Below are 23,538 nucleotides of genomic sequence, written 5' to 3' on the forward strand. Positions count from 1 at the left end.
ATGAAAAGTTTGAATTTGCTTGGATTTGAACCAACAAGCTTTAGTATTAGATATAATAACCTTACAGCCAATACACAATGCTTAGGCTTGAAAGAGCATACAAAAATTATAATGAATGAGCACCCATAGATATGGCCACTGCATATATGAAGACATACTATCTTCATTGTAATTTCTAAAAACTGGCTTCACATACAATCAAATAATATTTCTGCATAAATAATGCATTATAAAACAGCCCATATTTATTTCAATAAATAAATTTTCATGATCCTGCTGGTCCATTATAAAACAATTAACTATTTTACTGAACTCAGCATAGAACTAGGTGTTGTTAACATGGCTCTATAGACTGCAGGGTGAGATTATTAAATGGTTTATTTGATGTGTAGACTTTTTTCTTGCGGCATTGTAAACATGAGAGAAAACTTTGAAATAATTACATCGGATTCTACATAAATTTTTATGAATTAACAATGCTTAAATTGTTTTTTTTGAACATGATAGCTTCATAAATATATGATTGATCATATTAATTCATTATTTCTATTTTACTTTGGAATGCAAACAACCATTGCAGTTTCCATTAAATAATGTATCTATTTCTCGATGCACCTGATGCATTCTTAAGCACATGGAAGAAAATTTTCACTAACTATCCTCTCAATAAAGATTATTACAGCATATAATTAATAGGTTTATGCATCCTTAGCATGATACAAACCTTGCCAGCAAGCACCAACGGTCAAAGTTGTATTGATTCCTTTAGTAGGATGTAGAGGCCAGTCATCAATAATCTCTGGATTCTTCTTTTCTGACTTGAACAATTGGCCATCAACATACAGCTCAACTTCAGGGAACTTGACAGAAACAGCATAGTGATGCCACTCATTATCACACACCTATAAAAACAGGACACATGGTTAGAGCACCAGGTAGAAGTAAGAAATAAAAACATTTCAATCTTGTAACACCCCTGAATTGGGTGAAATGGATATGCATATTCACAACAATATAAAACAAATTTAATTTTTCTGTTCCACATACAAGTTGTATTCCTGTACAAATTCATTTGAATAAAAATATATTTCATAGTTGCCACTGAATATGGGAACAACTTGTATAACGTGTACATTATGTATTTTGGACTAAAACAATTAAGATAAGAAAAATTCTAAAGAAACAGTTTGATAATATTAAAAAACAAAGCCTTGCAATCAATGAGGAGCCATATCTGTGCTATTATTAGCCTATGTATCTCGTCAAAATTTGTATTGAAAAAACAACCCATTCCCTTAAATCCAAGCATCAGAAAAAAATCATTTCTAAGGGCTAAGTAATGCACCGTGAAGAATTGGTATGATTTTTTAAAAATTAAAGAAGCTCAAAAGAATTTATTTTAAACAGAAAATTATTACTAGCATTTGCAATTTAACATTACATATTTATCTGACATAAATTGTATTCTAAGTTGCTGGAATGGAATTTTTTCTGTTCCAGTTAAATTAAGCAGATATAACAAAATAACATTATATTGAAGTACCAATACTGTCAAACCTTAATTGGATGAAATCCACCCAAGGGATTAAATTTTCCCAGCAAGTCTTGTCAATAATTTCAATGGCAAATAATACTTTGCTCAGAAGCAACTCAAACTCTTTCAAGGATCTCCTTTTCAATTGCTGTTTTTATTGCTATCAACTCATGGCTTGAAACTCCCAAATTGTTTGTAAATTGAACTTTATTTGCATGCTCTCCTTTCTTCACATTCAAAGGTAATGATATTGCACAATCAAATTCTTCACCAATGAAATATTTATTCTGGCACATTTATGATTCACCTTTTAAAAAATCCTAATGTTTTACAAGCATTTAAAGAGAAATTCTTCAGATAGAGAGAAATAATAGTAGGTGCACTAAACATTTTACTTTTATGAATATGCATCATCAAAATTCAAACATAAGTAGCAAGAGTTATAAGTCATGTTCAAACATGTCTTTAGGTTATTCCTTATAAATGCTAAGTCATATCACAAATATTTCTAAAATTATCTTATTTTTTGTACACCTGCTATATTAACCACCTAGCTAAACACGAGTATTACCTGAGGTAGCTTCCACCTCCACTCAGCAGGACGGAATACATTCTGATCTCCTTGCGAGAAATCCCTCCGTAGAAGTAGAATCAGACGGCAGTTGCGGACAAAGAGAGCATAATGATGCCTGTTCATCTCTGCAATATAAAGAGTATCAATTAGAGTATTAGGTCAATTTGCCAAAATATTCAGGACACCAGACACTTGAAATAAAAAATATAATTGGTTAAGAATGTTAACTAGTCATTTATTGTGACAATGACAACAAATCAATGACAAAACAATTTGAAGTGTGAATCCAAACTATCATCACCATCCAATCACTTAAATAATAAAAATTAAGAGCATATGTTTCCCTTATTCCTAGCATGACAGTTCCCAGAAATAAGTGTCATATGGCTCTGGTTAAGTATTCTGGACAATATTTGATTTGAGAATCATGTGTGCATTCTGAGCAGTAACCCAAACATTCAGCAGGAGATCACTTGAGCAGCACAGAACATGAAGAAATTTAAAGTGATACATGAAAACAACTTTTTAGGGAATAGTCACATGCTTGCAGCAAATATTCCAACTAGGAGATATATTTACTGTGGTCATCAGCCGAGCAGAGAATGTGTTCCTTGACGTGACGATCCTGCTCTGGGTGTCTCTTGTGCTTCATCCACGTGGCGAGGGTAAACTTAGAACTGAGAGACTCGTCCACCAAACTTGCTGGGACAACAACAGCACTGCTGCCACCATCAAACTCAAACACACGGTCTGCTTCGCGCCCCTCATCTGTGGGAAGGGCACGTGTCCACTCAGCACCCACACCAGGGCTGGGAAGGAGGTCAATGCTCTCAGCACTTGCACCTAAGAGGAAAAGGAAGAGAGAAAACCAAACATGAATCAGTTGCAATAAGGGTTTCCGTGGATTGATTTGGAAGATAAAGGCCTTGCGATATTTACCAAGATGGTCTATTTTGTACGACAATGTAATTCAAGGCAATTTAATAATTTCTTTGTGAGAGAAGTCAAAGCACCTAAACCTAAGGAGGAGTCTAGGATGCCTGCAAATGCTTTCTCTAACAAGATGGACCAACCAAGAAGATAACATAGATAACAACCTTCATTAGTGATGTCTATTTCTATTCCATTACCCACTCGCATTGTGATTGTTCAGGAATTCAGCAAAATTTATTGATAAATCATGCTGTGTAATAGAGAAAATTTTGCATTTGAGATAAACTTCAATAATATGTTAGATTGGTCAAGATTTTGATAGCCCAATGGGATATGAAAAAGAAATGAACTTTTTTGTCTAAGCTCATATAATAATACGTCACTCAAGCTCAAATCAACTTTCTACACTTATTTCCAGAAGCTTACATCAATCACGGCAACATAGTAAACTTCATCAATCTATAAATATTATATTTTTCATTCAACTACAGTTCTGTTATAACTTTACAGGAAAATTACGTACATTTTGTTTTTTATTAGATTATAATTCAATATAATAAGACAAAATGAAAATATTTAGAAAATAGATTACAATACTAAAAATAAATTACCACAAAGTTTTCGTTGACTTTGCACTGAATATGTGTCTCTGTCGCAGCCTTTTCCAATGTGCCTAGTAGCCAGAGTAACCTTAGCCTCAATGCTGTGAATTCCACTTGTGCTGCTGCTGCCTCCACAGGGTGAGTCGCAAAGCTCTAATTCTGCATCAGGAAAGAGATCTTCCCTTCCTGAGCCAGGGGAATAGTCAATTCGTTCAGGAATACCTGAAAGTATAATGAAAATGGGTGAAGAACGAAACAAAGTATCTTATTACATTATCTGATATGCTCTTATTTAATGAATTTTCATAGAGTGACTGCAGATGGTAAAAATGCACTTTTCCCAAGACCAGCAACAAAATGTGTCATTATTGAACACAACTTTGCTCATGAATTCCATATAAAAGTTGCTTAAATTAATTCCACCAACACATTAAGAAATCATTTTTTCCTCAAGCATACAGAAATAACTTAATGCTACTAAGATAAACAAAACCTGACAAACTTATGAGGCTTAAATCATTTTTACAAATTTGTAACCTTGTAAGCAGAAGTAATAAACATATTTTCTTTCACTATTGTACTCTATTCTACACGAAAGCCAACAGATCACCACACCTCTGCTTATAGCAAGATTTGAACGAAGGCATGAGGGTTAGGTGGAATGCACACTGGGAACTACTCAAAATAGCTCTGTCGAATCTTCCCCAAAGATGCCCAATAATTTAATTCAAACACAAATAAATCAAGTCAAGAACAATTAAGGGTATTCATGACGAAATCCTACCTTTCCAGCCCAACTTGCACACACGGTTGACTTTAATGGTGACCATTATGGGAAGCGATTCCTTCATTCCACAATCATAAGCCACCACAGATAGAATGTGATTGTGACTCCTTTCATAGTCCAAAGGCTCAGTGTTGCGGATTACACCTAGTTGTCAAACAATGAAAACAGAAAAAATTACAGCATTTGTATTTATGCAGTGAATCAGTAAAATATAAAAGAAATTTCAGAAATAAACAAACCTTTGTTTTATTTCTGTACATTTATATTAAACTTATGGGGAGTTGAACAGATATAAGATACAATAAAATATATAAAACACACTGTTAATACTTGGGGAGGCATAGGTTTAGACTCCCAAGAACACTTATTTAAAGTTAAAAATGACTTCACAACAGAATTAGGGGTGGAAAATTAGTCACAGATTATATGTACTGTTTATTTCCTTCCATTTTCCCATACCCTTTCTACCATTTCCAATAGCGAGTCATCTTACGTTTTAAAAAAGAGAAAAAAGCTTTAACACTCATTCATACGCATGTATTCACAATTATGCCCTCTTAATCTCACTTAATTACACTGCCATAAGAGGATGATTCAGAAAGGACACATTCCCCAAGTGAAGAGTAAGTCTTGTGTTCAAATGAGTAAAAACACTGAAACAATAACGGTCACAGTAATTTTCCAGCCTAGTAAAAAATTATAAAAACTCCCAGAGCAAAATAAATGCTGAAGGATTATTGTTTTCTGGTTGTCATACACATGGAATAGAACACCTAGTTCACACCCCAAGGGATGTGAAACCACATTAGACTGGGTACATTTATTATGGCTATGCTAACCAAGCTGCATACAGAGAAAAAAAAGTGAAATTCTTAATTCGGTAAGAATTTATGGGTGAAATAGCAATTATGCATGAAAGGATGATGAGAATGTATGATGACATAAACTACTACATGAGTAACAGAAGTTGTGCAGTAAATAACTGAGGAGGAGGATGATATTTTTGTAGGTCATACAATTAATTTATGATATCAGAAAATTGCACTCTTCAGACAAAATATCAGCCACAAAATTTGACAAGGTAGCTATTGTTGATTATTTATAAAGAATATCTGGAATCTTCATAGCCAACAGACCAAAAAGATAGAACAAGTACAAGAAGTATTCAAATATATTCTTTAGAAATAAATAATGCCATTTCCTTCAATGCTTAAAAAATTTTGAGCTAATCCAAGAACAACATCAATAGCTTCAATACATTACCCCTGATGGAGATGTATGCAAGTACGTAAGTGTTTATAATACTTAGTAGTTTTGAGGGGAGGCGACCGACAGCTAAGGTCATTTGCGCCATAGGGGAAGGACAGGAAAGGATGAAGGGTGGAGAGAAACCCGGCGTCGGCATTAGCCTACTCTTTACGAAAGGCGCCAAGGGGTCCGCGGCTTAACGTCCCATCCGACGGACGGCGTACTCACTCAAAGTGCCCTCCACAAAGCACCTCAAGTAGGGATCGAGATACCTCTGAAAAATATTCAACACCGCCGGGATTTGAACCCGCGCCCTCAGGGTGGGAAGCCAGTACGTTAGCCCCCGCACCAGTTTATAATACTTTAAATCATAAGGATACTATAAGTGTTCATGTCTTAATTATTTTCATCCTTTAATTATTTAAATGACTTCGAACGGATTATTCATAATTCCAAATTAATCAAAGAGGTGGTTATAAATTAGAAATTGTAACATGGCAGGACATTCAAATTTACTTCCATAAAATAGAACTCCGAGGACTAAGGTGTGCACTATAAAGGCTCTATTTAAATGGCCCCATCAAAAATAATTATTATGAGCAATTTCTTCATTAATGCAACAATTTCAAAGTGTAAAAATCCTTCGCCTTGACTGGGATTTATCCCAGTCAAGGAGAAGGATTTTTACACTCTGAAATTGTTGCATTGAAATGCACATTAGCGAATGACTCCGTTAAAAGTTACTGTTGCGGCATCTCCCGCAGTTTCTTTGGAATTCTTCATTAATATTGATGGAATGTGCACCACCACATTTCCCAACTTGGCAATTGCCTGTCTCACAGTACATACCTTCACTATCCCCAGCAACTTGTCTATTTTCATCTTGGAAATTTTTGTGTAAACAATAAGGAGTATGCGAACTTAAATAAAATTAATTTTGCCTATTATTACCATAATTTATTAGGCAATCATTAGGTACACCCATGCCAAGATCTAAACATTAAAATGTACACATCAAAATATATTGCATACACCTTGTTTTCGTTCCTACTTCCAGAATTTTACCCTTCCTACAATATTAATGCAATTTAAATATCCCTTTCCCCATACCCACTCATGATTCCATAAAACTTGTTTAAGCAAAAGACTGGACCTCGTGAATTGTAGTTGCAACGACCTTCTATCTTCCAGTCCTACCGTTAGCACTTAAACATATGAAGTACATAGGGGGGTTGATTCAAGGACAGCAAGTAATTGTAGCATATTTTTTAGTCCTTTCTCTGCTTTTGGTAGTTTGAAGTAATATCAGAAATAGTTTCATAAAAAATAGTTTATAACCAGGAGAAATAATATTTATGTCTCATATCCATCCAGAGAAGGGAAAGTCCGATTTGGTACTCTTTTTCTCCTAGCTATAAGTTTACCCAGGTTGTCATCCAAAAAATTCTGATGCCAGCCATCTTTTAATAAGAAATACACAGGTGAACTTTGCTGGGGCATATGGCTTCCAGAAGACCATTAGCATCATAAACACCATTCATTGGATTATAACTAACTTCAAATTCTTTGACCTTGGCCTAGGGAAATAGGTCTCTACTTCCTCTTCAAAGCAGTTACTTCCACTTTTTTTCCATTAGGCTATAAAATTCACTTTGAATACAATAACTAATATTTCATAACAAAGCCTGCCATCTTGAGTTTTTTGTCAATACTTCATCTATCTACCAAAATGTATAGCTATTAAATGCACAGTGAAGTTCGCCCCGCTCTTATTCTTAAGTGTTAAAAACCCTAAGATATGCATTTCACCCAGTCAGCTGATTTCCACTGTTATCAATGTATTCTGGTAACTAGAAATCCTAAGTGGGTAGAGTACTTAGTTTCCATTGCTTAATATCTAGAATTGCTGAGGTGAACTATATGTTTATGTGTCAAAGACCCATGTCATAGTTTAGAATTTCATTTTTGATACTCACAATAATTCATGAGCAAGAAATTCACAACACCCTGTGACTGTACCAAGAGACCATTAAAAGAATATGATGACTACATAAGAATGAAGGGATAAGATTTTATTCCTTACAACAGATGATTACGATTTTCAATGTTTTAACATTTCCAAGCCAAATGAAATCAGGAAAAATTTGACAGGCTAAAAATGTCAATTAAATCTCTGCTAAGAGCCAATAAAAAACACCATGACATTAACGTAATATCACTTTTGGAATAATAAATTTATATATATATAATTATAAAATGACAGTATGGCAACAGAAAAACTTGATTCTAATTACTATGATTTAGTAAACTTTATAAATGGTGCAGAAATAATGTCAAGAATTTTAAAAATATTTAAAATATAGGGCATATAAGCTATAAATTTGTGGTTTGCTTTCAGACAATTTCAGTTTCATTTCTTGAAGCTAACAAAAGAAATTTATAACTAACTGCTAAAATGAGCACCATTTATGTAATATTGGGAGTTCAGCACAAAGTGGTTTGAATAATTAGAATAATTCAACTCTCTCTCATGACCCCAACATCCTAACTGAATTTATCCTACTACTAATTCTAGAGCCAACATTTGGTTGGCCTTTCACAAAAGTGGCACTGTGACCTATTCCTGATAAATGTGAAACTGCCTATTCAATGTACTCCCAAGTAGAGTCAAGAAAGTTTATAACACACTAACTTGATCACATAACCCTATAATGCATTAAATTCATTATATAACCCAGGCCACTCTGAATCATTCTGCTACACATAAGTTTAAAAATTTTACTTTAAGTTCCAAATTTTAATGTAACCCTGCCCTGGAATTTTTACTATATATTTTAATATTTTCATTTAATTAAACATTTAATCTTACATCGAATATGAAGCGTCTTTATTATTAATTGAAATTTAGAATTTCTTCATTATCATTTTGTTAAATTGCCTAATTAGCATCAATTTAAAATCTAGAAATTCCTCATTTTTACAAAGTGTGAGCTAGGTAACTCTAACACATTACTGAAACTATGGCAAACGGCAACTTTAAAATGGGACACACAAGAAATAACTCCATGTTAGGGAATTCCAGGTTACTGCACCACTTGATATAAATAAACATGTTTAAAGACATGGACCTTCGGCCGATTAACTCGGGGAATGGGAATTTTTTAAAAACAGCATACAAATTATTTATGATGGCATAAGAAGCACAGAATGTGAGATACATACAAATTTTAATGCTCCACTCCAGTGAAATTTTCATCATAAAAATCAACTCATAGTCCTAATTATGCCCCGAGAAAGGTAAAACATGCCTTGGCATTAAAAAATGATCTGATGATAACAACCTCATAACATTCTCCCATTTCAAACATAATCCATACAAACAGTTATGACTAAGCTATATTGCTAATTAGTGTACAGAGAATTTTCCAGTCAATTTAATAATAAGGTTATATTAAAAATTTTTGTCACCCTAAGCAAGATGCAAGATGTCAACTTACATTCAAGCTTAGATCACAATGTCTATTCTCCTTAAGGTGTATATTTAGAGTAAAGTTTTGAGGCAGGTCAGCATTATGTAATGAATTCCCGGATCTATTTTTATTGTGAATTTGTATACAATGGCTGATCAATGAGAGCCTGAGCGCACATTTTTTAATAAAAATTTTTATAGGGCCAAGATTGAATTTTTTACATTGTTAATTTAATGTGTAATATATAAGTGGAGCAAGTTTCATAGAATTCAGGCCAGCATTACATCAGTAACAAATGTAAGCTAAAAAATGCTCAGTTCATTTATGGCAATTATGTGACACGCAGCACTGAAATATTGCTTTTGTACAAACAAACAAAACAACTGCAACTATGAGAGAAGATCATTGAATAACATTAAGAGCACTTCCAGAAAAAATGGAGTGCCAAATGCAAATTGTTAAATGAAAAATTCCATGAATGTGTTTTTGACCATTGGGTTCCTCGAAACCCATTACGATAGTGGTCATCTTGAAAAAATCACTGTGAAGTATGCTCTTAATCCTTCCCTAGAGTCCAAAACCAGCCCCATGTAACTTTTCCGTTCCCCAGCTTAGAAAACAGCTTCATGGAAAGGGTTTCACACCTTCAGAAGCAGGTCTAGGTGAACTTGGCATGTTTCCGCTTGCAATGGTTGATATTCATGCAATCCAGGAGCCAAACACACATTCATTACACATTTAGCTAACAATATAAAAACTTTTTGGCACAATAATTATGTTCATCAAAATTATGAGCATCCTTTAGTTAACATGTCTATTAGTTTTCAGTCCAGTACATGGATTGTTCAATATCTTCTTAGAAAAACCAAGAGGCAGTGTTAGTATTGGAAAAGGCTAGCTTTTATTAAGCCTCATCTTTCACCAGACTACAGTTAATTTTTCAGCGATATCCATTATTTGGTATAATTAATTTGAAAGTCGATTAAAGCAACAAACTTGTGTTTATTTAGCAAAATTAAAAAAGTCTTTGGTAATGATAAAACTGCTTCTATTCAAAAGGATTAACATTAAAATAAATCAAAGACAAGTTAGATGAAGTTCATGGCACTTTTGGCTCCTGTGTTTGCAACCCTCTACAAACGGGTGTATTAGTTTAAATGTGACATGTGAAAAAATGAAATGTGAAAATCATGAAAATCTTATGGGACAATCTAGTGGCCCAGACGAAATCCACATTTTGAGTGAATGACGATATCAAAGTTTGCAAAATTGTTGAGGTCACATGGCATATCACAAGGTACAATGTTTTAAATTTAACATGAAAAGTTGCGTTTGAAGAATTCTTGGCAGATGGGTGCAGATCAGTGCAGAATTAACACACAATTTGAATGAGCTTCGGCGCCGATTAATACGTAACTGTGGATGAAACATGGATACACTACTACAAATGAGATATTAAGGATCAGTCGAAACAGTCTGACTCTAAACTTGATCCAACTCTGAAGAAGGTAAAGATGGTGAAATCCGTTGACAAGGTGATGGCCATGGTTTTTTAAGATGCACACAGGATCAACTACTTCAATTACTTGTGAAAATAACAAATGATAAATGGAGAGTATTATCCATTGTTATTGCAATGGTTGCGTGAAGAATTCAGAAAAACTGTTCCCATTAGGTGAAGAAAAAAGTTCTATTCCATCAAGACAAAGCATGGATGCATACCTGCAAAGTTCTTATGGCAAAAATTATGGTGTTCAAGTTCAAATCATTAACTAATCACATTTTTGCATTTTGAGAATAGGATAAGTTGCAGGGGGAAAGATCTGGCAAATAAGAAGGATGTTCAAGGATAGTGATTGAATTTTTTGCCAGAACTGGTAGCAATCAATGATGAATGTACAGGTGCATTGTCGTGGTGAAGGATCCATCCATCATGTTCGGTTAAAATAGTGTGCACTGCTGATTTTCCTTTTCAGTTTATCAGCTATCATTCTGACAGTTTTTCAACGATCGGTAAGGACAAGGGATGGCATACAATCAACGTTGTCATCAACACAGGTGGGTGAAGGTCATACCGGCCTTGCATCATCTGTGGCGTCTTGTCAGCCATCTTTAAAATGCTTAATCCACTTGAAAACTGATGTTTTCTTCAGAACCTTACCACCATAAACAGCTGTCAACATTTCAGTAATTTCTTCATAACTTTTACGGCACAACACCATAAAACTTTGATGATGATGATGATGTTGATTCGTAGCTCTGTGATTTCATTATCTTCAATTTTCAACAAATAGTAAAAACACGGAGAACAGAAACTAACATAACTGGCACCATAAGCACAGCTCAACGATCTGCCTAGCATAGACGGCTCATTGGGTATCAGGCAACTAGTGTTGCTAGTGGGTGGGGCTATAGTCCGTGTCATGGCGGCCAGATTCCACCAGTTCGTGCAATTATTGAACAGATCTTGTACATGATTTGTTCCGAACTTTATTTTAATGTTATAAAAGTTTAACATAATTACAACACTGCTCATTTTATTATTAAACATTCATGCAAGTAGCTGAGAATTTTGAATTCCAATTTTTAGCAACTACTCCATATTGTGGCCATTATGCCTTATCTGAAATGAACCTATTAAAAATTTCACAATTAACTAAGCCTAAATTGGCTATTTAAAAAATTAGAAAAGGAATGAGCCAAAACAGGGACAATAGTAGCCCCTATTCTGATTATAATTTAAGACAACGGCAGATATTGTGAAATGACTGGCCTCATTTCTATTTATATCTTGTACTCTAAGAATACAAAAATTCAATGGTTGAATCACAGCCAGGACAGAGATTTGGTGTGTTCCTTGAATTACTAAATAGGTAAGATGCAAATGCATATAATTATGAACAAACCAAACATTTTAAATAACTTAAACATTACAACTCATAATGTAAGTAGAAACTCTTAAAAAATTTCTATACAAGAATCTCTTGAATTCATATATATAATCATGTAATCTCTGGAAATTTTACATTACAAAAAACATGTGACCTCCTTTTCCACAGAATGACTAGCATCAGCAATAATCTATTAAAAGAAGGTCAATGCACATAATGCCTTCTTCATGTACTCTATATAAAATAAATCTTTACCTCTTCACAACACTACAATGCAAGTTTTGCTTTTCAGCTGGAAGCATCATAATTTTGTTAAAACATAAATTTCCTTTATATGACATACAATTTAGCTGAGAAAGGGAAAGATAGGAAACACTATGATAAAAAATATCAACATGTAGCCAGTCCATGTGGACCTATGAAGTGAACGGAGATTTTTTTTTGGATTTGTGCACGCCAACACAAACAGAAATGATAACTACTACTGCTTCAAATGTAAAAAACCATGTACTTATGCATGAAATTATTTTTAAGGTCACCTAAATAAAGAACCATTCCAAATCATTTCTTTTATGATATTCTCTCTGCCAGAGAGAGAGCGAGCAAGAAATCATTTACACTCAAGGAAGCCATTTCAATGAAATAAATAACATGATTATGTAGGCTAGGAATAGACGGAAGTGTTACGGACAACATGTTGGGAAATTAATTTGGATTAAAGAAAAGCAGGAACAAGATAGGTCATATCCTAAAGACAGAGGTAAGAATAAATAATGTGCATAGAAAGACCACTACATGTGGCATTTAACACTGCCACATTCATAGAAAAACATTCTATCAGCCATACAAGAGCCAAGTTATAACAATAAAAATGAAAGAGAGGAACAATAAAAGCAAAAATGGATAAATACGTTGGACAAGGATAACACTGATCAACACTATTTAATATATATACTTGGAATTGGACGATTGGGAAAGATACTAACATGCACCATTATACTCATGGCACTGCAGTAATAGAAGAGAATCGTAAGGCCTGTGGGCACCTTCAAAACATAATAAGCGAAGTACTTCAGGGATATAACATCAGCATAAAGAAAATTAATACTCTCGTATGTGGAAGTCAGAAACTGGAGGTAGATTTTGAATTAAGAGAGATTGATTAGATCAAGTGAAAACATTTCACCCACCTTGGAAGTAGCATGGCATTGAGTGGAAGGAGCTCATGGATCTAATGCAGAGATTACCTCAAGAAGGTATTTAACACTACCAGGCAATTATTATGCTCAAGAAATATAAGTTTACAAAAGAGGAAGTAATGCATGAAAGTTTTGTGTAGAATGTAAGACTCAATGCAATGGAGAATTTGATCACAGAAAAAGCAGACAAAAGAAGAATAATGACTATCAAAACATGGGGTGGATGGTAGATGCTGAGGATCAAATGTGTGAATATCAAGGAAGTACATATAAAAGAAAAAAAGAAAATGGTAATGCAAGGCATTATAAAGAAAAATGAGCCAGACCTTGAATGGACACACCTTGAGACAAAACGGCCTTTAGCAACATAATAGAATGGAAATTAGAAGATTTACCCACTAGTTTATCAGTGAAAAACTGATTTGATAATAGAAAACATTGTCTTAATCCTCAACTAAACGCTGAAGTATCCAACTTTTTAATTGTTGGACATGTAGACAAGAGTCATATACAGAGTTTAATAAATGCATATCCTTTCAATCTACCCCAAAATCAGCAATAAACTCCACTCCAATTAAATAATCACCCACTTAAAATCCATAAAGCATAGAATTAAAGCAACAATAACTAACACTAATGTCCCCCACATAACAGAAAAGAAATTCTTAACATATAGATGAAATTAAAATTATCATATCTTTCCTGACCCATACTTTCACTATATACAAATGTTTAATTTTGAAATTGAGGAATTGCACCAATTACTCACCTAGCACTAAAGGACTCGCATGGAGATCTACTCAGCAATAGTTTCTTCAGCAAATAAATACCAATACTCCATTCTATCTTATCATGTTTAAAATATTTTGGGGAAATTTTCTCCTAAAAATTATTTCCTATGGGTCCCGGTATCATATGGCACATTTGAGCGATTTAATCAACAGTTTTTCTAGAAGTTATTCTGAATGAGTTTGTGAGACATAGTCTACAGTAACCCAGTCAATGGCAACTATGAGAATACTATTTCCAGGAGTGATCACATCCCAATGATTTTGAACAAATGATGCATCAAAACATGGCCAGTATAGACCTCCAGACATCTTTATCCAGATTATTTACCAAAAATGGACCTCTATCATTTTTCAAATCATGGAAAACTTAGACGCATATTCACCTTCAGAAGACAAGCTAATAATTAAATATTATTTTCAGATTTCAACTGACAGCAATTCCCTTTTGCATACTACATAACCAAAGGAAATGTAAGAATTCATCAACAACTGTGGAGGTTAGGGTTCCTGAAAACTCTGTGGTTGGTAAACCAATATGCATGTGAGAAATTGGGATTTGGCTTCATGGTCCACATCACTATGGAATAGATTTACTTAATTTAATTTCACTTGAGTTATCTATCAGTAAATTAATACTAACATTCCAATTCATTTTCAATCGTGGTCTAGCATTTGATAGCCGACAGGCATGTCAAAAAAGACAAAGGAAAACACATCATTGGAATTCTGGCATTGAATGCACTCATTGGGTCACCACTCTAGGAATGAATTTGAATGGCTGAGATCAAAATATTTCTCATTTAATTTTGTGGAAACTTCTCATCTTATCATTTATGAATATATCACTAGAATATTCTCAACCAACAGTCCCATTTTAACAGGACTCTTGGGTAATTTTTTCTTTTCAATTAATTTCATTTTATCACCAGGAAACTCAGTTGAAGTAATATGGTCTCCAGAATCACCGCTATGTTTGAATTATTTCTTAAATTATTTCTGATATAAATGAAACTTGACCTATTTACAACACTTGGCTCAATTGAAGCATCACAATTTTTAATTATCTTCTTGCTGAACTCATTCTATCACATTTACCTTTAACAACAAATACAACATTTCCCAAATAGCAAGCCTCTTAAGCACTTCTGCCTTCACATGTACCATTAATACATTTCACCCTTAATTTTGTAACACATCTTAAAAAAACAAAATAATTCAGGCAATGCAAAACTGCAACCTTCTGCTAATGCACAGCCTTTAAAAGTCTGCTCAGCTTATAGGTCTGCTAGATACCAGAAGAGAGAGCATACGCATTTTTTGCACTCAACAATCCATTAGCCTAAAGCCAATCATCCTCTTGTGGAACACTTCCCCATTCAGACATGCCTCTGATGTGGTCGCCTCATCAAGACCAAAATAGGAGTGCTTACATCAAAAGATTCTTTCCTTATAGCTCTAATTGCATTGAATTGCAATGTTCTAAAATAATGGTATGTTAAAATTTAATGCACCTTTGGTGTTTTAAAAAATTAGGCAAGGCCTATTTTAGTGAAATATAATCCAAATAGTCACACAGTTTGAACAAAAAAATACATTCTCTTAGCATACACTAGAATAGAAACATGTTTATCCAAGAGAATATCCTTTGGTTGATGTCTAGTACTCAAAATATGTCACATAAAAGAAAAGATAATAGCTGACAAGGGGAGCCTATACAGTATTCAACTTACTTGAACCACTAGGAATTGCTTGATGAATCTATCAGTTCAAAAATTAGTAAAGACAATGAAATAAGGATCTGATACATCAAATGTATGAACGCCCTTTGACATCAAGTTACACATTTAAATGGTGAGAGGTTAAATGCTTAATTACAGTTTTTCAACACAATGTAGGTGCTGCCTATGGTGAGGGAAACAAATTCTTATTTTTTCACAATCAACCTCTGAAATCAGTGAATTCAGACATTCCTTCAACTTACAGAGCAGTACCTTAAATAACTTAAGTATTTCATAAGAAGCAAGTTAAAAATAATGTGACCTACTTCACCCTTCCTGTAGCTTAATGACTAATTTTATCAAAGTTTTTCATGGGAGAATGGATCTTACCTTCATTGTCAACTGAAAATGGCTGATCACTGGTAAGGATTTCATACTTGCACACATCACCAAATTTTGGAGTGCAATCCCTATCCGTTGCTTCCACCCTAACCACTTCCTCATAGAGCCTGCCTTCATCCACCTGGCGAACATAGGAAGGCTCGAGGAAAGTTGGTGGGTATTCATTGATATCCACAACAGATATATGAACAGTGGCACTGAAAAGAAAAAAATAGTTCTTGTTGTTTCCTCTTGTTCTCAACCTTAATTATAATTAAATGAGTCGCTGCATGCTAAACCGTATGAATTCAACATTCACATTGTTGTTCATCACAGCCTTCAACAGTCCTCAAATACAGCATCGTTCATGGATACATGAATGGCCAAGCTTATGATAATAGCCCAAAAAAATGAATTTTTCACTACACTAATAATGCATAAAAGAGCTAGTATCTTTAGGTTCTTATCAATTTATACATAATGTGATGTATGTGTACTACCAACTGTAAAATAATATACTTAGCATCAGCCAAGGATTAGCTTTTAATATAAATGGTAATGAGGGATATTTTCAGTATTTCTTCTGGTTAATGATGAGACTTTTCAGTCCCGATGAACAGCCATTCAATCATGAAGGCTTATAAAAATACCTTTTGGCAAGTACATGCTTCATATAATCGAGCCTGAAGGAAAAATCACTATGCTAAATTAGTTCTAACTTTTACTTGTAGGGCTTATTTAGAGTATGCTGCTAGTATTTGGGATCCTCATGAAGTTGGATTAATAACCAAATTGCATCGAATGCAGGATAGAGGAGCTTGACTTGTAAAACATTGATATAAATAACTAAATTTCAGGCAGAAATCCTTCATCACTAAAAAAGACACTTTTTCCACAGAGTATTTTTATAACAACCTGTTTCGTTACAGTGTAACATATTCAGGTTTAACTCCGTAATGAAACCTTGGTCACTTTAAAAATACTAATAAAGTTTTAACTGTATACTGCCATGACTGTATATAAATATAATTTTGCTGCCTACCCTGAAAGATGACAGAAAGGAGGCTCAGCATGAATCCTCTTTTTGTTACCTCTACAAATTTATGGTGGCTACTATACCCCAAATCTCAAAATGCACCCTTGGTCTCCCTTGGCCAGAACCATTCTGTTCCCAAAATAAAGTCGGGAATGAAATGCAACTGGAACACACAACCTTTGCGTTAGCACATTGGCCACAGCCTACTTGACTCACCTGGTTTGCCTATCTTGATGGACTTCCATTGAACATTGTTCTTTATTGCATGAACATGAATTTACTAGCGACTCATTCCTTAAGGCCATCATAAAACTTTTACTAATGGTAATTTTCATATTCCTCATTAAAACAACGAAATATATGAGAAGCATTAGCCATATGTATATTCCTACTCTCATCCAAACTTCACTCAATAAATCCTTAAAATCTCCAATGTTTCCATCTATTCCCATTTCCAGGTCTGCAAATAATTAATGGTTCTATAAAAACTGAACCAACCTTCTCCTCACCCATGCCATTCAATATAAGGAATCATTATTTTTTCTTATATTTCATAATATCCTTTGATCCCTCATAGAAACCAGTAAGGAAACCTAAAATTACAATGAACTAAAACGTCATAGGTCAAGGCTGGAGGTATATCTCACACAATAAGTTAATTCTCTGGTTTGCCATAGAACATAATTTTGAACCAAAAAGTGAGTAGCATGAGCTCAAGGGTTTAAATGAGAGAAATTTAATTACATTAGTGAGTAGGAACATAGCAGTGCTACATTGGCCTCTGTAGTGAGAGTTGCCCCGAGGTTTAATTCCTGGCATTGTGGCCCCCTACTGCCGGGTTTGGTATCTTTTAATTTCTTTGCCATTACTTGATATTAAAGAGATTAGTATACTTGTGATTTGGTGTGATTCCATGAATATTGAATAAAATACTGATTTTAGTATTGATCATAAACAAGACTGCAGGGCTCCACATATAAATTTCTTCTACACTAAATTATATATCAATGAAATTAATTTATGGTAGGGCACAAAGTATCCCAGATTGATTTGAAAATGGAAGTAAGAGAGACGAAAATTTACCCACACTTAAATAATCAATCATCAATTGGTTGGTAGACGTTCTGAGGAAATTAGTACCCATTTTTAGCAAGAAAGAAGTATGAAGACAAGAATACAATAACAGAATTATTTGAATTTAAATTGGTCTCTATCAAACACTATGTTCCTCAGCTATAATATGCCTAAAGCGACTTTCTAAGTCTTTCAATGACTGCTTTATTTCATGTGCTAATATTAAAAGCGGTCAGCGGCATAAATATGAAAATCAAACACTGGAATCTTAAGACAGCATATTCCGAATACCAACAAACATTTCTCAAGGGAGTGATGCTCAAGGTCATGTATTCAAGGCCGTGCAATATTTGCTAAATGATTTGCATCATGATTCCTCTCCGTCTTTTTGACTTCTCTCTATATTTCAGCAAACTTTTTATTTGAAATACAATCCATAACAAATTTCATGCGTTTCGAGAATGACTATAGCCTTCCGGAGAGAACTTTTCACAGCAGTAATACAATATAAATAGTAACAACATATTCGCGATTACTGAACGAATTACGAATTTTTAAAAAAATTGCATTCACGATGAAACTACGAACGATTAGTTTTACGTACGTAAAAATTTAAACGAATGGTCAGTTCTGGCCGACCCGATATCAGAAACTACCCAATAGCCAATATCCATTTCGCCTCCGATTACCTTCTGCATTAGTGTAATGCATGGCGTTTTACTTCTTTCTTTGGTGAGGCTTTAACTCTCAATTTAAAAATTTGAATATGTTGATATCGATCGCTGGAAAACAAGTTACTATTTACGGTAGATGAGAAGGGTACTCCGTAGTAATAAAATGTCTCTTCCGATAAGCGTCTTCAATAATTTCCCGATTGCTGCATGCAACAATACTGTGTAAATAATCAATGAAAAACAAAAAATAATATCACTGACATGAGAGGGGTAATCCGTAGTAATAAAATGTCTCTTACCGATACGCGTCTTCATTAATTTTCCGATTGATGTATGTAACAATAATGCGTAAATAACCAATGAAAAATAAAAAATAATATCACTGACTTATGTGCAATTTTAAAATATTTACTTACTTTTCAGATTGTTCCCCATCACAGCTTACAGCCGCAATGTCGAATTTATAGTTCTTCCTCTTTTCACAATTCAGTATTTTTCTCGCTCTTAGCTCCGCCTCACCGCGCTCTTGATCTTTGAGCACTATCTACATTTTTCCAGAGATGAATGAAAACACACATGACTAGTATACTCACGATAAGTAGCTTTCAGAAATTAAGGTTGTGCGTAAATGTTAAAGGTACCTCAAAAGGAGCCTCCCCATGATGTTTATTAACAATTTTAAAGCCGCATATCCTTGCTCCAACACCCCTAATCCTAGGGGTGACTTCAACTAAAGTCTCATTTTCTTTGATTAGACCGTGATAGCCGCTCTCCAAACTTATTATGTCCAGTCGTGGTACTGAAATATGACATTTTAATACGTGAAAGCAATTAGAAAATAAACTTTAATTTTAAATTGACGCAGATATATTTTTCGAAGCATTTTATGCACCATGCGGTATTGGAAATCGATTTGAGATAAGACAATCCACCCAACATAGAAGCAAACAACCACACCGTTGTAGCGTGTATCTGCATTCTCAAAAAAAATACGCTAACTGACCAAAAACAGGAAAAAATAACCAGTTTTCCATGAAATCAGCGCAAGAAACACAACATTCGCCTCAAACAAAACAATGATAAACATAACATTCATTTTCATTCCGCCCGACTTTTCACGACGCGAGAGAAGGTGGGCCATCTGCATTGGTTTCACCAGTTTTCAGTGGGTGATTTTATGTTTCCTCGCGATACCATTATTTACATTAATATGAATCCTCCTGATGTCAATACTACACGAAAAAAATTAACCAATCTCTTTCGAAAATTATATCAAGTAAATGAACAAAATAAATTTTGACAGTTGTTACACTACACTATACGCACCTACAGCATCTTGCTTACCTCCATCAAACGAGGGTCCCGGAGTCGACACATACGAAACAGCATATCCGAAACATGCCGCAAGTATTAAATACTTTCCCAGCATGGATGCGTGATCGAGATACGTTATCTCTTATTATCTTGGGTGACTAGATAACGCAGAAATTACAATACTTTCAAACCACCATTCTATGGAAATCTCCCTTTTCTCCCAAAGGTCCCGGATGTAGAAAATCTATGGCAGAATCGGTGTTGGTGGGGGAGGAGAGGGAATCTTGTACACCTGCGCAGATCACGTGAGCCATGACATCATGCTATTGAACGAAATAGAACGAATGCCGATTACCGTTTATTTTACATGCTACGGAAACAATGTAATATTATCATACCATTGTGGTTTATAGCACCATCTTCGATTTCTTTTTCATTAGCTAATCAAGTGCATTAGTTTTTATCCACTCTTCATTTTTTTTAATTTTCAATGCCTCTTTAAGCTGATTATGGGCAAATTTTTAAAACCTCACCCACACCGCGTAGGCTTAAGTGAGTAGGCATCGCTAGTGCCATATTTGGTATGTAAATAAAACAACCATCTTCGATAAGCTCGTCTCCAATGCGTGTAAATCTGTAAATGCAATGCAGCTTACATTGTTGATATTTATTTCTTATTAGGGATAGGGTAATTGACTGTTCATAGAAACGGAACTTTGATGGAATTATACTTTATGGAGAGAAATTGAATTTATTCAAATAGAGATGCGGTCATACATAGGTGCATTATCTAGATCGCGCTTCTCAATTTTTCTAAGCCGTTTAGTTCCGGAGGAATGATACTTGTCCATGTTATAAAATTGATGGTGCCGTCTCGTCGCGTTATTGCGTACATTTATTTCGCCTTATGACATTGTATTACTTCATTTTATAATTCACATGTCTTTCGGAATGCCAACCGATATTGCATTATGCAGATGGCAGTACGAAGTCTTCTAGTATAGCATTTTTCCTCATTGCCAAGGTTTGACAACCGAAATGCCTTTATCTTTGTCTGAATCGAAAAAGTAGAATCCCTTGATCATAGCTAAAAGTGATGTACAATGACGAAATTCCTACCTTAGAAAGTTAAGTTGAAGAGGAGAACCCATTTCGCCATGGTGGAAATTAAGGCAAATAATCTTCTAGCGAACAAGTTTCATTATTGCATCTGATGAACCAGCAAATTTCAATTTACTTAAGGAGGATGTTATTGTTATTTACCTGTAATTTTTTTAGTTAATCAATTGGAATGGAACTCCTTCCCATCTCATATTAGCCTGCCCAAAGATGCCGATTCATATAGATATAGGTTACAAGACAACATTTCTTCACTTGATGTGAGATTCGGAATCTTGGATTTCTATTTTTTGTAATTGAATTCACATATTTTTCAGTGGAAGAATTCTATTTTTCGAGGAAAAAGTCATTTGCTTGCTTGACGTTTACCAAACTAATTGGTATAAGTAAAGGGTCTCCCACCTTTGACAATAACCACCATCAAAGCCTCTTATGAGTACTTCATTTACTTATTTTCCATCCTTGGCTGAATAGTGATAACGCTTGTGTGACAAATACTTGTTCTATAATGATTTTTTTGCTTTAAAGTTTATTACTATATAATGATAATATAATAAACCCAACAGACCTATCAAGTATCAGACCTTGGGCTTCAAGACTTTCAAGTGAGCTGAGGTGCGCATGTTGTTGATGGAAATGCTGTATTGCTCTCCCAGCCTTCCACTCGTATGTCACCCCTTGTTCATTGTTATCTAGAGAAATAACATTGTGCAGGAAACTTCCTTCACTTTGCTGTCCTCCAGAGAATATATGAGCCTGCATTCACATATCTATGAACATCACTTCTGATGAACTAACCATTTGATTGGTCATGTTGAATAGCAAAGAAATTTATTTGATACATAAGTAGAGAACAGTGCTAAGACTGAATATCCAGTGTTTGAATCTCAGTGGTATATTTTATCGTCTACAACCAAATACAGGTGCATAAAAATTCATTTTAGACTTGAATTTTTGGATGCATTCCATATTAAAATGAACTGACTCAGTTTTATCCACACTCCTAGATGACATGCCTACACAAGGTGTGTCATGTGTGTAGACATCTAAGTAGGCACTTCCTTTCGGGACCACATTATTAGACACCAACCCCGACTTTAACTGATGCATTGAAGACAAACATGACAATGGTTGTTATCAGTTTCTCTTAAATTATGGGAAGGAAAATTACAAAGCCACTAATTTTAATTTTTTACAAACCTATGTTATAATGCTCTTCACATGGGCTACAACCTTATAGCTGCAACGGTTTGTGTGTTCTGGATGCATAAGAAAAGATTAGGGACAAGTGTAAGATGATGTTTAGTTTTTAATGGCGGAGAAGCTTGGTTGTTGAGGATGAGAATAGATATGGTGTGTCGCATTTATTGCAGGTTATCTTACAATTAATGGTCTACTCTCTCATCATAATTAGATGAGATAGTGGACTTGAATGGGAAAGATTAAAACTGACGGTGAGGAAATCAAGTAATTGGGAGGAGGGTTGTTGGAAACATTCAAAGGATGCACAACATTTTGAGTGTTGATAGAATTTTGAAGGTTATGATTGATTGGAGAAAGTTGGCTGATGAGATGGGGGAGGAAAAGAAAGAATAGGCATGTTGGATGGAATCAAGATAGGCAGAAAGTTAATTGAGCACAATTCACACTTGGTTTTCTGCAAACAGGTATTGCTGTTCTGCAAAATCAGTTTGTGGCGTTGCTTTGCAACAAAACCCTGGTCATACAAAGTTAAAAGTCAGTGAAAAAGCAATGGGAGTTGTGTTTATTTTAATGTGAAGCAATTTCACCAAGTGATGCCAACTACCATTTATTTGAGGTAGAAAGTGTGCAGAATTGAAGAAGAGCACAGTAGTGTAGGTTGTTGCATTGCCTTGTGTTATGTGAATTGAGAAATGTAGTTATTTCAATAGTTTCAGCCTCAACTTTGTGGAAGTTCATTTTAATAAACGAAAAAGAAACACTTTGTTCCAATCCACCACTTTATTTCAGGTACTGAAATAAAGTGGTGGATTGGAACAAAGTGTTTCTTTTTCATTTAGAGAAATGTAGTATTGGTCAATCAGTATGCCCTTCAAAAAATCCTTAACCAGTAGGCTACCACATCAGTAGTTAGTTACTCTAAACTTATGATGCACTGGAGGAAAACATAGATGACTAATGGAAAAAAACAATTCACTTTATTAGTGATCT

The 23,538-nt window shown here is 34.5% G+C and overlaps 1 protein-coding gene across 1 annotated transcript in view; it reads right to left on the reverse strand.

Moving 5' to 3' along the window:
- Cals (calsyntenin 1) overlaps positions 1–20,485 on the reverse strand; it is a 34,721-nt gene extending 14,236 nt beyond the window's left edge. The window contains exons 1-9 of the mRNA XM_071583539.1: positions 20,257–20,485; positions 19,554–19,711; positions 19,329–19,456; positions 16,138–16,346; positions 4,428–4,574; positions 3,653–3,865; positions 2,688–2,951; positions 2,106–2,233; positions 725–902 (exon numbers count right to left, since the gene is read on the reverse strand). Coding sequence (XP_071439640.1) covers positions 725–902; positions 2,106–2,233; positions 2,688–2,951; positions 3,653–3,865; positions 4,428–4,574; positions 16,138–16,346; positions 19,329–19,456; positions 19,554–19,711; positions 20,257–20,341 — 1,510 coding nt within the window. The 5' untranslated portion in view covers positions 20,342–20,485. The remainder of the gene's footprint in view (positions 1–724; positions 903–2,105; positions 2,234–2,687; positions 2,952–3,652; positions 3,866–4,427; positions 4,575–16,137; positions 16,347–19,328; positions 19,457–19,553; positions 19,712–20,256) is intronic.
- Between the last annotated feature and the right edge of the window lie 3,053 nt (positions 20,486–23,538).

The sequence above is a fragment of the Hetaerina americana genome, unplaced genomic scaffold, assembly GCF_022747635.1.
Source record: "Hetaerina americana unplaced genomic scaffold, ioHetAmer1.1.p SCAF_14, whole genome shotgun sequence".
In the NCBI taxonomy this organism is placed as follows: domain Eukaryota; kingdom Metazoa; phylum Arthropoda; class Insecta; order Odonata; family Calopterygidae; genus Hetaerina; species Hetaerina americana.